At 42.0% G+C, this 18,418-nt stretch overlaps 1 protein-coding gene across 1 annotated transcript in view; it reads right to left on the reverse strand.

Annotated features, from left to right (window-relative positions):
• Positions 1 to 18,418, reverse strand: part of BAHCC1 (BAH domain and coiled-coil containing 1) — an 85,696-nt gene that overhangs the window by 8,592 nt on the left and 58,686 nt on the right. Inside the window, exons 12-23 of the mRNA XM_072403492.1 lie at positions 15,028 to 15,215; positions 14,690 to 14,826; positions 13,957 to 14,067; positions 6,399 to 6,513; positions 5,945 to 6,206; positions 5,113 to 5,304; positions 4,495 to 4,736; positions 4,055 to 4,150; positions 3,722 to 3,845; positions 3,517 to 3,631; positions 3,163 to 3,238; positions 1,871 to 1,979 (exon numbers count right to left, since the gene is read on the reverse strand). Coding sequence (XP_072259593.1) covers positions 1,871 to 1,979; positions 3,163 to 3,238; positions 3,517 to 3,631; positions 3,722 to 3,845; positions 4,055 to 4,150; positions 4,495 to 4,736; positions 5,113 to 5,304; positions 5,945 to 6,206; positions 6,399 to 6,513; positions 13,957 to 14,067; positions 14,690 to 14,826; positions 15,028 to 15,215 — 1,767 coding nt within the window. The remainder of the gene's footprint in view (positions 1 to 1,870; positions 1,980 to 3,162; positions 3,239 to 3,516; positions 3,632 to 3,721; positions 3,846 to 4,054; positions 4,151 to 4,494; positions 4,737 to 5,112; positions 5,305 to 5,944; positions 6,207 to 6,398; positions 6,514 to 13,956; positions 14,068 to 14,689; positions 14,827 to 15,027; positions 15,216 to 18,418) is intronic.

Below are 18,418 nucleotides of genomic sequence, written 5' to 3' on the forward strand. Positions count from 1 at the left end.
ACACACAAGGTAAAAAAGAAAATCCTTTCATAAATTAAATTGCAAAATAAGAATTTTTCTAAATGTTTCACTATACATATTACATACACACATGCTGCACAACCTTTTACCTACCCCACTCTCTTTATCTATCTTCAACCATTTCTCTCTATTATTTATTATTTTATGTATGCATTTATAGAGTTCTGACGTTTTTTCATAGCTCTTAGACTCAAAATGCCTACAATATTCATATATTTATACATAGTCCATTGCTAATTTATGGGAAGGACAGTTAACCTAGCAATATCTTGTTTTGTATGATAGAGGAAACCAGAATGCATGAGATTCCTCTGGGCAAACAGGGAAAACATACAAATTGCATGCAAATACTGCCCTGATCGATATTAGAACATAGTGCAGCTTTTCTAGATCTTTAAACATTGGGGGAAACCTTTAAATAATTTTCAGGTCTTCAGGGAACCCCTTCTATAGTTACTATTTCCACAGCACATGAGTGTGATGGTCAGTAAGATGAATGCCTTACATTGCTGCCAAGTGAGAAGAATGTTACCCTTACACATAGCCAAAAAGAATATTGGTATCACTTAAAACTGACCTGAGAGGTGCATTTTCACTCATTGCTCAAGGAACCCCCAGCAACCTCTGGAGGAACCCCGCTTGAGAAGCACTGGACTAGTTCTACAATAGCAGAGGGGTGGCGTTTCTTTGTCTCCATCTATCTATAACTATTTTCTCTATTCTCTCCATAATTATCTCCCCACCCACCTTTCTCCCATTCTGTATCTTATCTATAACTATCTTGCTTGTTTTTTCTATATTTATTGATCTGCTCACCTTTCTCTATATGCATATCTTTCTCTATATCTCTCATTCTATTTTTCTTATCTATATATATATATTTTAATCTCTCCACATCCATCTATCTAAATCTATCTGTAAATACATCATTTTATTTCCCACTATTATTCTTCTCTATACATGTGTATGTTTTTTGCCTCCCCTCCTTACAGAACCTTTATCCGCTGATGATTTTTATAAGTGACATCAAGGCCAACAGTTTTATTCCAAGCTGGATTTCAGCCTGAAACCAACGTAGCTCAGGCCAGATTTCCTACAACATAATCGAACTCAGATGCAACAGCTGAGTGAATAGCTTGGCACGGCGGTACTTCTAAAACAGCAGTTTTTATTTTTGGAAAATTGTTTTTTTGCATGTAGAAAAAAAATATTCTGAAAAATAATAAGATGTATGTAGATGAGGACTGAAATGATAAGATTTTTTAGCTGGAGTGAGTGCCTAAAAACATTTTCGATAGACCATTTGTTGCAAACTGAGATAGGCAACATTTGTGTCCGCTGCAGCCTATTGTTCTGTGTTGGCAGCCATTGCTGGAAGGGGAGAAGGACTCCAAGTGACAGCTGCTGATGATTTCTACCTATGGGGTATACCAGTGGACAGCTGTGAACCCCATATACTACCAATTCTAATATAATAATCCATGAATGTACTGAAAGTGCTTACATATACATTTTCATAGCAGTGCAGCATGCAAAGAGTATAACAACCCTAGGTATGTATTTACTCTCCAGAGATCTCGGTAATCTCCCCTTAAAATTTCCAAATTTGTTTTTTTTTCCCCAGGCATCATCCCAGGTCTGTATGTACTTATATTATACTATAATTATATTATAATATATATAGTATATAATATATTGGGATCCTGGTTTAGAGATTCCAAAATCATGTAACTATTGGTGGCTTGGGAAGAGGAGACAGAGAAAAGGCCTGAACCTGCCTGCAGCAGGCTGATTCAGGATAGGTTGTATTCCCCCCCCCTTTTCCAGTAATCACTGAAGACTTTCATACCTCTCACCACATTTCCCGGATACAAGCACCGAGACTTTTGGCTCCAGTAGGCACAGACACGGGTGCCGTGTGGCAAGCAACGCGATGACTGTGGACGAACATCTATAACCTGCAGAGACAGAGCACAGTTTGAAGGTTAGTATACACAGGTTGAGGGTGGGAAATAAGGTTGCAGAATACTTCAAAGCTGGCATAAGGCCAAATAGAACAGGTTCTCTTTATTGCAGACATTAATGTTTTTCTGCAGTTTGATTTTACATGGGCATGAGAGCAGTCATGATTACCCATTGGGAAGGTTTGGACAAGGGGGCCCTATCTAAATCAGTCCCCGACTGGCCTGCAATGCTGCAGAGTCCCCCAAACTTTTTGCTGGTGCAGCTAGCAAGGACAATAATTTATCCCAGCAAGAGAATCATGTGACTCTGCCCTTACTCTTGTAGACTGCATGTACTGCTTAGTAGTCCCAAAACTGTGATCATGCTTTACCACATTCTCAAAGCAAATGTATCAGTCAGAAAGACCCAAAAAAAATCACCATGTGCAATGAAATCTCTAGGCATCTCAGAATTTGCACTTCCAGAAAAAAAATAAAAATAAACACACACACACCCTTTTACCGATTTAACAAGGAAACCAACTCAGCTGCCGCAGGCAAACCCGGCAAATGTTTCCTTTCTCACACAGAGTTAAAAAAGACAGATCATTATCTAAGTGTTAAAGACACCAATTTAGTCATTTGTGTGGGTGACAGGTCTGATTAAAGCGCAGCTGTTGAGGTTTGTGCGCGATGCTGTTTGTCGCTTAGTCATGAAGCTGAAAGTGACACGACTGCTTTATTTAATAACAAGGCACAAACAGAGGTCCGCCGAATAAACCAACCAATCAGGTTTCAAGGGAGCTTGGACAGGTTGATGGGTCATTTCATCTACTACAGGCAAAAGTTTGCTGTGCAAACTGACCAATCAGACTTCAGGGTAAGCTGGACGAGTCACTTGAACAGCATAGGTTATATGGGCACATAAGAAAAGTCTGGGGCACAAAGGAACCAATCAGCTTTCAGTGTAACCTGGACAGGTGAATGGATCAGAGTAGGTTAAAAGGGCACACAAGCAAAGCTTGGTGCACATAGCTTTCTGGGGAAGATGGCCAGATGTGATGATTCAAATTAGGTTATCTGCGAACAATAAAGGCCTGCTGCAAACAAACCAACCAAATGGCTTGCAGAGGATGGTGGACAGGTCTATGGATCAGGTCGGATCCTACAGGTTGTGAAAATGGACTCCTGGACTCACCGCTTCTTGAAGAAGCTGCTCTTGGGAATAGATCCGAGGTCGGTTTCCTCTCTCCCCTTCTATTACAACGCTGTATCTGTGATAAAACAAATTAAAAATTTAATTCTTATGAACAATCTAAAGGGTAACACAAAGAGAAGGGCTAAAGAGAACCTGTGGGGTCGTAAAACAGAGGCTAATACTACCATCCTTTAGATCTTGTTGCCTAATTGATATTCAAATCCTTCTGATGATGAGAGTATGAGGATAACAACCTAGGATCAGCAAGCATTGTCTGGTTCCTTAGTAACATAACCAATCATTCACTACACCTATGTATAATTTACCCCACCGTGCCGACTGCCAACTACTTACATGTCAGGGGGCTGCAGACTTCGAATGCTAGCTGCATAAAGGAGGTTGTCTTCTTTTGGAATGAGAACCTGCAGACCTTCCCTCAGATCCATTTTGGACAAAGAGCAGATGTGAGCTGTGATAAAAAAAAACATATTTTAGAAACGGGAAACCTTTTATGGCTTTGGGTAAACCAAACTCTGTTCCTTTCAAGTTGTGGCCTTACATTTGTTCTTTTCTGTTAAGCCGGGCTCCTCTTCTCCTTCTGAAAAACTGCTGTTATCGTCAAACTGGAAGTCGTCTTCAATGGCAAAGCTGTGCAGGAGGCGGCTAACGGCGCGCCCTCGCTCCTGGAGGTGAGCAGAGAAGATAATCATTTGTAAGAGACTAAGCCACAAGGCGACTCAAATACGATTTTGTGGGTATGGCCAAGCTACCACCATGCAGTTCCTAAAAGCCAAAATCTAGGACCAGGTACTATCACATGGTGCCGACTGCAGCTCCCTGTAAACCTAAATGTAGCCAACTCTGGAAAAACTGGATTAAAACTTCAACATACCTGTTTGGGCTTTATCCTTCCCATCTTCATCCCTTCTTTCAGAAGATTTTTAGGAGATCGTGAAGCCAGGGCAAGACTCAGAACTCCATTCTCTCTCTAAATGATAAGAAAAGGAAGTTTCATCTGTTACCCATAGATAAAGGTTATTGGATATTCAATAATACAAACATTGAGTGATTTTGTGTACCATGTGACTAGCCATTTCTATCTGAAAGCACAGGTTCTTTTTTTAAAGGGAAATTGTCAAAAAAAAAAAAGAAAAGAAAAAGCAATTATTGGTCATGACCCTGAATACGTTTGACTAGGTCTTGACTGTCACTTCAACATGATTACTATGAACTGCAGGAATTAGAACATAAAAATGGTCTTACAAAAATGGAGTTTGAAAAGTGTGATAAAACTTCTGCAAAGGCCAAGCCATGACAGCTTAGCTCACTCACCTGGATGTTTTTATTCTTTTTTTCCTTCTTCAGGACCTGGTTTGGGGTGGAGAATAAGCCCTTGCTGGGTGTCATCATGCCGTTGTCAGACAGTATTTTACGCTTTACATTTCCATCTGGTTTGCCCTTGTGGCTCAGGGATTTCTTCTTCAGAGCCTTGTCAGGACGGGCCCGAGCTTCCATTTTGGCAGAACGCTTGCGGATCTTGACCTCGCTCTCAGGGCTGGTGATGCCACATGATCCTGACAACAGAAAAGGATTCTAGTTAATGCATTGAACATATTCCATTGCCCTCTTTGGAAATGTTCAATGAGTCACAAGCATAATTCTCTGTATGGTTTGTGGACAGGTAACCATACTTATAGACCTTTATGGAGATCATATAACAAAACCATGGTCATTATTATGGAGTTAGCCTCTTTTGGCAGCCTCCAATCTTTAAAGGAAGCTTCTCCCCATTTAGCCAATATGCCAGATATTGATGTTGATCATCCAATTGAAAATTGACATTCCAATTTATCCTAAAGAAGAATTCTGGGATTTGCTGATCTCAAAATGTGTTGCAATGTTGCTACTGAACAAACCTGAATGAGCATGGCATAATTATCTAAGTCTTACCTAGTAGTCCTTGCCGCTCTATCTTCTTCTTTGCCTTTTGGTTGGCCTCCATCTTAACCACTGCAGAAGCTGAAGGACCCACCAATGAGGTGTTACCAGGAGTGCTCAGAGACAAGCTGGACTCATGGCTGGAAAGGCCGGGAAGGTCCTGCTCCCCTTCATCGCTGTCTGAGTCCTCGTCATGATCTTCATCTGCAGGGAAAAAAAAGCATTTGTAGAGTTAAAAGAGGACATGGTGAGTCCAGACAGCATCTGAACAATGAAGGGGTTTCCCATTGCAACCACAATTATTAGACAATATTTATATAGTGCCGACATATTACGCAAAGTCATTTCACTAGCTGTCCCTCAATGGAGCTCACAATCCATACCATAGTCATATATCTTTAATACAGTCCAAGGTCAATTTTGGGGGAAGCCAATTAACCTGTTTCTGGAATGTGGGATGAAACCGAAATACCTGGAGGAAACCCACATAAACCCAAAAAGAACCTGAAAACTCCATGCAGATATTAACCTGGCCAGGATTCGATCCTGGGACCTAGCGCTGCAAAGGCCAGAGTGCTAACCACTGAGCCACTGTGCCGCCCGTACAATGTACAACCACAATATACAAAGAATCTGGTTGCAGTGGGCTGTAAACTGGTACTATATTATCCCATGAGTTATTTTAGCTCAAGATTAAATTTACTAATTCAATGTCATGTCTAGGTGGCTTACCTTGCAGATGATTTTATGTAAACATAAAGACTTATTACTCTCCCATTCAAAAGAAAACTAAAATGACAAAACCATAAAAAATGGTTGTAGAGGAAAACTACAATCCACTCACCTGCTTCACCAGCTCCTTCTGAGCCAATTCCCGATCTTGGCCTTTCCTGTCCTTTCCGCTCTGCTCCTTCCTTGACCTTTAGGCTGGACATTTTATGACGCGGCAGTTTCTTCTGCAACTTGCTGGGAGGAAGAGCCTCCTTGCGATGAAAAGGGCTCTCGCCGGAGGCCAGCGCCTTGGTCTTCAGCTGAGAAACCTTTCGTGCCAATTTGGACACCAGCTTGTTTTGAGGGCAGACAATCTTTTTACAGTGCATTTTACCCTGGGAAACCAAAACAATATCATTAGACTTTTCGTTTTCTATGTGTGTATATAGCTTAAGGCTGAACTCCTGGGAGATGCTAAAGCAGCACAAATGCATTCAGTCACTTGGAGTTGGGTCTTAAGACAGGATTGCTTTAAGGTGAGACAACCTGCCAAACCACATCTGTGTCTTATCTTTATGAGAACCTACCGCTTTCTGCTCAACGTCACTGTAACTTTCCTCCGATGTTTTATTTTTCTTCTTCTTCGGTTCCCCATCGCTACGCAGCTCACCACACAGAAGGCTCAGACTTCTATTCAGAGTCCTAAGAAAAAAAAAAAACACATGCAAACGATTAGGATTTTCCTTGCCTAATGTCAGTAACATCATCAATGGATTGGTATTAAAAACCCAACAATGTATTTTCAGCAAAACACAAATTCAAGAACAATGACTGCATATCGTAATTGCTCCTAATATCATATCTTCGATCAATAATAAAACACAGCAGAATGACATAGCGACCGTTCACATGGCAGATAAGTCAGATCAACACTTATCATTGACCAGCATTGGCCACATTGGCAGTGGAATACTCCACAATGCAACACAATAATAAAACAACATTCAAACATTTATTATCTTGTGAATAGCACCAACGTATTGCATAGTGCTGTACAGAATTCATAGTCGTATCACACTATGTACCCATACAGATGTTTAATACCTAAATGTTGAATTATTTCAGTTATTGCATAATAAAAATGCAAAAAATTATTTGAAAAATGTTATTTATCGCTTTATAGACCTATAGACCCATATAGAATGCAATAAAATATATGCTGACCTGCCAGAAATGCATTCAGCTCCCAATTACTTTTTGTGGGCAGATAACACACATCATTTTTGCAAACTGAATAGTGTCAGCTATGCCCAGTGTCTTGATAAGAATACAGAATTCACACCCCTTTCCTCTTTACCCTACAACATTATTATTATTAAACATGATTTATATAGCTCCAACATTTTACGTAGCGCTGTACATTTAATAGGGGTTGCAAACAACAGACAGATACAGACAGTGATACAGAAGGAGGAGAGGACTGTGCCCCAAAGAGCTTACAATCTAGGAACATGAGCACTTTTTTTTGTAGTCCCAACACAGGAGCTAGGAGAGTGCTTTAAAATAACACATGGACAGGAGACAAGTTTTTTGAATTTCTGGCAAAATCAACAGGTTTTTCTGCACTTATTTTAGTGTTAAAAACCTAAGGGAAGCCAAATAAAAAACGTTCATTGTAGGAATATTTCATATAAAAAAAAAAATTAAGAAGAAAAAAAAAAACAGATAATGTATTATTATGAACCTTAATTTATAAAGCGCCAATATATTCTGAAGCGCTGTACAATAAGAAGGGGTTGCAGATGACCTGACAGATACATAAGATTAAATATATGATCCAGTAGGTTTTATTCGTATACTTTGATTGTGTAAATGTCTGTAGGTATGTGATGCACTGAGCACATTAATGTTTTAATGCTGATGTTTCTGTTAGCAGAATCACACTGGCAGCGGCGGCTTTGCTCCTGTGCAGAGCAGGAATACAGCAAGGAATGTCCGATACTTGTCTCTTCCCTAAAACCTTCAGTGTCTCCAGCCAAGGAGAGGATCCCCCTGCCCGCTGTTAACCTCACCACCGTGTGCCAAATAACAGCAAACAGGGAGGGCATGGGAATCCCCCCTTTGCTCACAAGGAATTTAACACACATCCCAGCCTAATTCTATCTCATTCTGTTGGGGGGTCTTTCTAACAATGCGCTAGAGAGGAGGGATTGTCACCTCCCATGATACAGAGCTGGATCATAATTCTGCAGATCTATTTGAAATTTTTTTATCATTATAATAAAGTCCACAGTGGACAGATCCAGAAGAATTCCCCTTCTTCCTCCTCAGGATGAAGCCAGTCTTATCCCGGTAACAATGGTGCTTGTTACCAAACATCTTAATTGCAAAAAGATAAAAAGACTGGTATAGCCAAGAAAGGGTGGCATCCTTACCCCTACCAACCCCTTTTCTTTTATTAGACAGCCTCAAATTGGAATCAGGAAATGCTACAAAATGAGTTCCTAAACCCACAAATGCCTTTTTCTACCACTACTTTACTTTATAGTCAATAGAAGATAGAGAAAAGGAATAGAAGATGCTGGGGGAGATACAGATCCATCCAAGAGTGGAAAGGACCTGTGGATGGATGAATTTGTGAAATTTATACCCTATAACTGGAGGATGGTCATCTAATGGCTTGCAATATCTTTTTGCAACTTAAACGGCAAGCTCTACCATAAAAATTGCCAAGTTCCTTCATTACTGAAGAAGAGGATCCTATTTTAGCAATGGTGGTGTTAGGAACCCAGGCAATGATATATGACGGTTGGAGTCGTGGGGTTTGGAACCCAGGCGAGGGTATCTCTCCAATGGATTGGTGGCTTTAGAAAGCCAGGCAATGATATATGACAGTTGGAATGGTGGAGTTAGGAACCCAGGCGAGGCGATCTCAGAGGTGGAGTGGTGGGTTTATGAACCCAGGCAAGGCAAGCTCGCTGATCCAGTGGTGGGTTTAGGAACCGTGGTGAGGAGATCCCAGAGGTGGAGTCATAGCTTTAGGAACCCATGTGTAGAGGTCTCATAGTTGGAGTGGTGGGGTTAGGAACCCTGGTAATGAGCTCCCAGAGGTGGAGTGGTGGGTTTAGGAAGTCAGGCGAAGAAATCTCACAGTCAGAGTGAGGGGGTTAAGAGGTTAGGAACCCAGGGAAATACATATTACAGTTGGAAAGGTGGGGTTAGGAACCCAGATGAGGTCGTCACAATTGGAGTAGTGAAGTTAGGAACCCAGGCAAAGATATATAACCGTTTGAGTGGTAGGGATTAGGAACCCAGTCACAGAGATCTTACAGTTAAAGTGGTGGGGTTAGGAAGCCTGGTATGAGATCTTACATTTGGAGTGTCTAAACATCTAGGAACTTTTAGGTGTTATTTGAGCAACCAATGTCCTCTAGCCCCATAAATCAGAAAGAAACACAGAAGCAAAAACATAAGATTTGGCCAAGCAATTCAGAGTGGCCTTACTGTTGACCTGACAAGGCGATCGATGGGAAGATGGCTGCTTCAAGAGCCGCACGTGTTTAAATCGGCAACTCTGTAGGATTGGGGGGCCAGGCTGTGAAGCCGGGGCTACCAGAAAAGGTAGACGGGAGGTCAGTCTGACCACAGGGGATATCTCTGCAGACTGCGCTTCTAAGGGAGAGGATTTCATCCAGCTTTTTAAATCTGCAGAAGAAGGAACCTCCTGCAGGCAGAGCCATCAAAGCCTTTTAAATCCGCATTGGAATCTCAGCTGGAACAATTTAACTCTTGCGGTGGAGCCTCGCAGGCCAAAGCCTCCCCATCTTATGAAATATTCAGAACGCTAGTACAGGGCTCCAGCACTTTTGCTGGTTGCGTTACCTTACACTCCAGCAAATTTTTTTTTTGTGTGTTTTTGCAAGCTCGTAGAGTGCTCCACGCATTAATGGCGGTGCATTAATAAATTACAGAGACATCAATAATTCAAGACGGTCTTGAGAGGGTCTCTGTATTCCTCTATGTAAGAAATTAAAAAAAAAATAATACTAATTTGGACGGGGAGCTAGGACCAGAACGCCAGCCTTTGTTCTTTCAACGATGGTACATTAATAGAAGTTTTACGATTCGGGATGAAAGGTTGCGGCAACTCCATCACCTTATTTTCCATCCCCGGCGTATCACACTGTGCCGAAATTCACCAAACAGCAGGGAGGAATGGAAGGGAGAAGGGGGGCCAGGTTGCTAAGCAACTATCGGTGCTCGTGGCCTAGTAGCGCAAAGCCTACATTGAGCCAGAAGGGAGAGAGCAATGGTCTTATCACAGAGGGCCAATGAGGAAAAGTATGAATTGCGAACCTCAACAAACCGGAGCAATGTCCATCTTGTCAGGTCATAAAGAGAAATCACCATAAAGGCGGACAAGGATTTTTTTATTGGCTTTAGGTGTTGGCTCCCAGTTGTGCACCACACAGGTGCAAACAGGTCAGAAGATTGCCATGAAGTTCAATGAAGAAGTGCAGATAATGGTTCAGCGGCTACATTGCAAATGCAGCTTAATTTATTTCAGCAGGTCTGCACAAGCTCAAATGGATGAAGGTCAAACTGCACTTTTGGCAATGAAATGCACCTTCGCTATTAACTGCCGGCCAACATTAATCCTTGAAAGGGAATTTTGAGGCGGATGCAATGGGTTAGCTTTTTTTCCGAATAACGGAATGGGAACAGGTTTGGACACCCAGCGAATTGGCATGCTTAAGTGTAGCAATGACCCCGCAGGGGTGCAGGAGGCTTGATCACTTGCTGTACTTACCTTGCTTTTAAAGAGCACCTGTCCACCAAGTAACCAGTGTTTGGACATGCAGTGGCTTACTTAATACCCAGAATGACAACTTTCCCTCCTGGTCTATTGGCATGCAGGTTGGTGCTTTAGTAATATTTGCTAGGTTTGGCCATTTTACTTACTACCTGTACTGTCCAGGTGTAATGCCTTATCAAGACTTCCTGTCCCTGAGCTAGTTTTGAAAGTTTGAAGATTTATTCTACTTTTTGCCATTATGATCAAGCTATGAAAAAAGAATAGGGCATTCGGTAAATGAAGCTGTAAAGAGACATAAAAAATAAAATTAACACAACAGCCCCCCTTTTTTTTTTACTACTAACTAACTACTAACATGCATGGAATACACAAGGGAAAGATAGAATGTTGTATCACATGGTCTACCTTAACCCATAAAAGGAACTGGGAATAACACATGTGGGATCAAGTAGAATTAGTTTTTGGTGGGGGAACAAGTTCTAATTTTCCACTGCTAGTAGCCCAGTATTTCCAGAACCAGGAATGAGTTCTGCATGGCATAGTTGCCTTTTAACAGTCATAGTGACGTAAGGTGCACCCCCCCCCCCCCCCCCACACACATTTGTCCAATGCAGCATCTTTTTGATAAAAATACATTTCCTTTTCTCTAACAGCGCAACATTTGCTAATGTTTTCTGACATAAAGTCGGCACATTTATCCCCCCCCCCCTTTCTATCTTAATTGAGGGAGCCATTTAGTAGAGATTTAACTATTATTACCAAATCATGGTGCTTGATGCATTGCGCGCGCTCTCCAATCGTGTTTGGACTAGCTCAGAGGATTTATGCAAATGGCTCTGCTGGGAGAGGCAATTTGTAGCGGAGAAGGACAATTATACGGGGCCCGCGAGTGTGCGAATAGCTGCACCAGGCGGTTAATGGGTAATAGCTGTGCACTGGAACCAGTCAGCGGCACCATAATGTGACCAGAGGCGGCTTGCATGGCACAGGCTGGGGGCGCGGTGCTGTGCTGTGTGCCACTTTCATGGGATGAACACCCATCACCCCCTCCTTCCTTACCCCATCGCCAACCTGAAAACAGACAGCAAACATGACTAGTGGAATAATGAAAGGGTGTAAAAAGAGAAGGCTATGAGTATTTGGCAGATATTCATAAGGCCAACTCCACACAAAAATAAAGTATTGGGCGGACAAACTGCCTATTTGCAAGATGGAGATAAGAATGGGGAGAAAACTCATCAGATTATTGTTCACAATAATATAGCCCCAGTGTTTCTCAACCAGGTTTCCTCCAGAGGTTGCTAGGGGTTCCTTGACCTTTGTGTATATCAGGTCAGGCACTACTGACACCAATAATCTTTTTGGCTATCTGTAAGGGTGAAATTCTACCTATGGCCAGCAATGTAAGAGGCATTCTTTCCACTGACCACCACACTAATATACTGTGAGCTGTAGATATAAAAACAGAAGCAGTGGTTCCCTGAAGACCTGAACGCTTTTTCAAGCCTTTTCTCATCTTACAAAAGGTTGAGAAACACTGTAATAAAGGGAGCATGGTGTCATCTGAATTTGTAACTTAATTTGGAATTTGAGCGGCATAATCAACCCTAACCAGATGACCTATTTATTTAAAAAGGTTATTCTAATTGTTTGTTACATATTAGTGTTGATGATCTCCTACAGCCAATTCACATCTACATGCACCCCAGTGAGGGCAACATGACATTTCTCAAAGTGGGTTTCCTGATGGTGACAACAGAGGACTATGCCTGCATAATGTGATTGTAAGCTCTTCAGGGCAGATTCCTCTCGCCCCCTGTGTCACTATCTGTCATTTGCAACCCCTATTTATTGTACAGCACTAATACTTTTCATTATTATTATTAATAATAATAATAACTGGCACTTGTAGCCCCCATCTGAAGGCACAGAAGATGGGAAGAGCATGGCAGGATCATCATAAGTATTGAAACATATGCATGATGCCTTCACTGGACGTCTATGTGGGAGAGCCAGAGCTCTGTCATTTTATAGCAGGAGTGCCTGACCAAGAACCTTTATGGTAGAATCACCAAAGTTTATTCTAGTGAAAGCAGCTGTGAAAAATGGCCATTGCTATCATAAGAACATGATACACTGTGAGATGAATGGAGGGGTTCAGGCATCTTACAAGGAGAAGGAACTTACCTGTGGTGCGATTTTGTTCATTCATAGTCCAGCACAAATATGGGGAAGGGAGAATAATAAATTAAATAACTGGCTAATAGTAATGGTGTTACTCTCCTATAATACATGGTGTTATCAGAGGTTAGGTTGTGTGAATTGTAAGAACAGCTGACCAGCTGCTCCTTACCTTCATCAACATGCTAATGAGATTCCTAATAAAACCTTCCAGTTTTTATTACATACCTTATTTATATACCCTGCAATGTTATCCATGGGTCTTGGTTCTACTCTATGCAATGCAGGCAGATCATGGTGGATGTGTGGGGTTGGTGAGGGGCTGTACATTGCCTCAATACTCTTTTTAGAAGGCCTCATCTCTGTTGCAAGCAATGGGCTTGTTTCTTGGGACGAAGTTTGCACATGGCTTGATGTGAGTGGAAAAGGCATTCCTAGGCAGGCTGTATTTACATGCAGACTGACCTAGGTAGGCCCATATGTGATCCTGAGCCCCTAAGATTTAAAGAAGTGAAATCCAAAGAAAGGAGCAGGCCAGGGACAGCCAAGCTGAAAAGAGAGGGACAAGATGATGCTGAAAGTCCTCCAGCCAGAAAAGGAGGTAAGTTTCACCTGACTTTGGAATTTTGAGAAGCTCTCAGTGTGCAGAGAAACCAGTGTAAGAAATTTCAATCCAAGAGTGGAGCGGGTACAACTAAAGAAGATGGAAGGGCAGATAAACCATGAAATAAAGTCACTCTGCAGCAAAAAAGGATAATAAAAGGAACGCAAGGGTTCATGGAGCGATTGTTTGCACAAACCTCGACAGATGGGCAACAGACGTCCTAAATGGGGGCCAAAAAAAAGGAAAGAGGGTGTGTATACAAAACATATTTATTATCTAAAACATGCAGAACAGCAAAAAAATAAATAAATAAACAGTGCACATCTTTTATGATGAAACAGAAAGCATAATGCAGGCTGCTCATTAGCCCCCTGGGGACAGTGAAAGATGAGAACATACATCCATGCAATATTTACATTCTAGTCCGCAGAGAACGGGTCTCTCAGCAATACTGGAGGCTGATGTTGCTTAGCCCAGTAGCTTCTCCTGAACCAGAACAATAAGGGAAGGTTAGTGTTCTAGAAAGGCGCTTTCTGCAACTTACTTCCGTTTTTTGCTCTCGTATGACCGATGTGAAGAGAGGGTGCGAGAGTGCTGACGTTTTCTGGGCCTTCCTGGACCTCGTCGTACGGGGCTTCTGGAAACCTCTTCCTTGCTGTGGGTGGAAGGTAGAATGGATGATCAGTATAAGATCAGAGTCTGGTGGGAGAAGAACTTTGCAGATCAGCTGGCCTAAACTACTGAGACTGTGGTTCAACTGCACAGATTTTTTTTTATTGTGTAATAGGGATACATACCACATGGAAAAACAGACTGAGATCATACCCACTAAGGGGTTTTACTTTAATTTCCTGTCCTGGTGATACAATACCATTACACAGGAGCTGATAAAAAATTTCAGAATCAGCATTCAGGAATGGATATTCTAGTACACATGGAAAAAAAAAATTAGAACCTTTCATAGGGGTAACCCTGCCACCAGTCATTTGTCTTAAGTGTATTTAGTTTTATCTTGAACTACTGCACTCTGTAAACCTAAGAAATAGGAAAACAAGACCTGAAGCCTATAAGCGCCACCCACTGGCAGGAAATAAGAATGATTGATTTCTTATGCACTATAAAAGGTTAGGGGGTGTTGTACTTTAAAAAATATAGATTCTTTTAAAGCAGCAGTGCATATGGACTCCCATGTGTAAATAGTGGTACCGTGACTGACTGGGGTTGGTTTAGGTGACTGGGGTTGGTTTAGGGAGTCTTATGTCAGAGTGTTCACTTACTTATGGTCATGTCGTCTTTGCAGTTTGGCCAGCTCCCTTTGCTTCTCCTTGTACCGACGCTGAATCTCCGCAAGCTTCATCCGTATCTCCATCTCCTGAGTGTCCAGTTGATCTATGGCGGCCTTGAGTGGACAAACCTGTTGTGAGGCAGAAATGATTACTTGGTAAATAAAATGGGCCTGGCATCACATATTTCATTCATGTTTAGTAAACAAACAGTAAATGTACCACTTTCAGGTATAATCGTGTACAGAGACCTGGAAATGTGGAGGCTGTTATTACTGTATGCAGCATTTTCAGATGCAATTTAAAGCTACAAAACGTGAAACCGGGCTTACCGGCTTTGTTTTCGGCGTCCAGCTGTATGACCTGCGGGACAGCCGGACACGGGGAATGGTAGCAGGGCAGGACGCAAGGTGACATGCTGGTTTAGCACCATTCAAACCATCCTCCTCAGCTAAGGACCAAGCAGCAGCAATAGTAGCGAAAACTTGAAGATCAGACACCGATGACTCATTTTCACTGGCTGTAAAAAAAAAGGGAAAAAGGAAAAATGAGATTAATTAAGAGACCAATGTAAATACAAACAGAAAGCCCTTCTTGAAACACACTCATGAGAATAGAGATGGATTTCATCATATCTACCCTGGGATTATTGTTCCCGAGCCTTTCCTGGAGACATGAACAGAATAAAATATGTGTATCTAAAAAACCCTTTTATAAATGACAGTATTCTCCACAGGATTATTGTTAAGCTGGGTGGGAAGAAGCTGTAGACAGGTGGTAGCCCTTGTAACAGCTGGGTGGTTACTGAAAAGTGCTGGGTGGTGTGCCCTGCTAAAAGGGGCTGGGGAGAACACTGCATTAGATCTCACAATCATTAAAGCTAAATTTTAACTTACACCACATGTTTTTAAAAGTCATTCTTTCCTGGTTACTCTTCCTCATCCTTCCATTTGCATTACACATTTTTTACAGGGTTTTCTGCAATACAGGCAAATGACAACTGGTTGGAACGGCTGACAGGGTGCCGTACACAGCCTTCTGAAAACATCAGAGCCCTCCGCTCTGACAAAAGCAGTGGGCTCATCTTTCAGTAGTTATGCAAATATTAAAATGCTTGATGGGAACGTGTCAGTATGGAAAGTCCAAGTTCCATAGCAGGTTGCATCTGAATGCAGACCAACCTAGTAACATGCACGTGTGATGCAAAACCCCCCAATATTGAAATCCAATAGATAAAAATGACAAGTCAGGGGTATTTTTTTTTTTTGGTTCCTCGCCTGGCCTGACCATTTATAAGGAAAGTGATCATGAAGCCCAAAGTTTACATTACTTGTGAATGACTAGCGAGACTTTGCCAAAAGCGACTGGTTAAATATTAGTTTTAATTCCCGGACTATTGCTGTGAACACAATGGAATTTAATTACAATGGGCTGTGCATAAAATAACATGGGCTGTCGTATAAAAGCTACAGAAGTTTGCAACTGAATTCATTTTATTTTGAGCCTTGTTGTATTTTGCTTGTGGATCCCATAAAGTGTTAATAGAACAAAGCACCTATAGCAACCAGATTCCATCTTGCACTGGTCAGTTGGATTTTGATGTTGGAAGATTTGCAGGTCTTGCATTCATTTTTAAAAGAGTCAGTGACCCTGATTTATCAAAGCTCTCCAAGGCTGGAGAGGATACACTTTCATCAGTGAAGCTGGGTGATCCAAACAATCCTGGAAAGGATTCCAAAATAATTTGCTTCTTGTTAGCAAATGCTTTCAATCCTGGACTACATCCATTCCAGGTTTGCTGGATCACCCAGCTTCACTGATGAAAGTGTATCCTCTCCAAGCTTGGAGAGCTTTCATAAATCAGACTCAATAATGAAAGTATATATGAAAATGTTTTTTTTTTTTTTTTTTTTCTTTAACTAAAAGATACTGGAGCCAAAAAAAGTACCCTTCTTGCTCAGCTGAAAAACTTGGGAAGTATGCCAGTGTGCTTCGCTAAAAAACGGCACGGCTCCAGCCCCGCAGCGGCAGACCGGAGTAATTAAAAATATACGCGTGGCCCATAAAGAAACGTATTTCTGCCTAACCAGCAGGTGCAAGAAGAGGTGTTGAGGTCCCTCCGGAGTGTTCGGCAGTTATCCTCTCCGTCAGCCATAAAGATAGCCAAGCATGTGCGCTTAAAACATCATCTCCCCAGCACCGTTGCATTTCCGTTCATTACCCTGTGCGCTACGGTTAGAGCCGATCGATGCTAAAAGCTACTTTGAGAACATTGCCCTATTTACGTATGGCTTCCTGTGTGAAATCGCTGTGCGGCACATGTGCTCATCTGTCTTACAACTGACAACGCACTTCCAACGACTCCCATGACAGCCACTGCGAGGGGCTGGACTAGAATGGGCAGCTGTAATTATCACTGCCCTCGTCATTCTACGCAGCTTGTAATTTGTCAGGCAGAGCAAAAAGCATGCCAAAGCTTAAAAGGCAAAATGGGCTTTGGGCAGAATTCTTTGGGAAAGCTGCGCTTTTATGCTGAGAAGGGGCTGCTCTGTGGTTTTACAAGCCTCGGGAGAGCTGAGGGCTTCGTGAAGTATCAAGTCCTTTTCTGAGTACAACCGGGCCAAAATTGACTGTTTGTTAGGAAAGTGCTGGCAATGCCATGGAAAGCGGCTCCAGCCCTGCAGCGGGCTGTTCATATACCATCATGGCAGAGGTCAACAACCTGTCTTTGGCTACGGTCACAAGTCAGATGATTCCCAACTGATATTTGCCTCAGGGCTGATATTGGATGAAAATCTGACGTGTGTACAGCATTCTGTCGTTCGTGGACCTGTCCTGGTCGATCCACGACCGTAATGAAAGTGAAGGGGAGAGAGCGAAGCAGGGTGCCGCTCCATGGTTCTCCCCCTCCTCTCTCCTTATAGCAGAATGGTGTTGTATGTACATCGCCAATTCATGCATCATTCGGTCTTTCGACGTTGGAAAGGTTGGTGAAAGATCTTCCCAATGACAATTACTGCACGTGTGTACCCAGCCTTTGTGTTGATGATTTCAGATAAGGGCTCAAACCTCCTTAGAGATGAGGGCTGTGTGGTACTGAAAACTTTATCTCAACACTGCTGCAATGACATCTACCTTGGATTCCAGATAAGGTATAAAGGGGATCTGCTCTGAAAGATTATGTGAGCTCCCCTTCCTGACCAGCTCGTCCGGTTGGTGTTCCGATCCTTTTCCTTTAATACTTCTTGAATTATTGACCTAAAGAGGTGCACAGTTTTTACCCCCATGCTACATTTCCTTCTCCAAAACTCTATGCCGTACCTCCTATTTATATAATAGTTATGTTTATGTTGAATGATATAGGGATTTTCAACGAGAGTGCTGCTAAAGGATTTTCACAAAAATGTATAAAATAGATCAAGGTAACATATCTTTAGGAGTCGGCAGTAAAGATGTGATAAAAATAGTAGTTTAGAATACTCTGATCCTTTGGGTTTGTTTTGGGATAAAATGCAGGTTCCTAATGAGTGATAATGCCTGCAAACTAAAAACAAGAGAGAGAGAGAGAGAGACAGCAGGAGACAGAACGAGAGAGCACGAGACAGAACGAGAGAGCACGAGACAGAACGAGAGAGCACGAGACAGAGGGGGGAAAAGAAAGAGAGAATGAAAATATAAAAAAAGAAAAGAAAAACAAATGAACAGGAGAAAACAAAAATAAAG

This window comes from Pyxicephalus adspersus, chromosome 3 (genome assembly GCF_032062135.1).
Source record: "Pyxicephalus adspersus chromosome 3, UCB_Pads_2.0, whole genome shotgun sequence".
Taxonomy (NCBI): domain Eukaryota; kingdom Metazoa; phylum Chordata; class Amphibia; order Anura; family Pyxicephalidae; genus Pyxicephalus; species Pyxicephalus adspersus.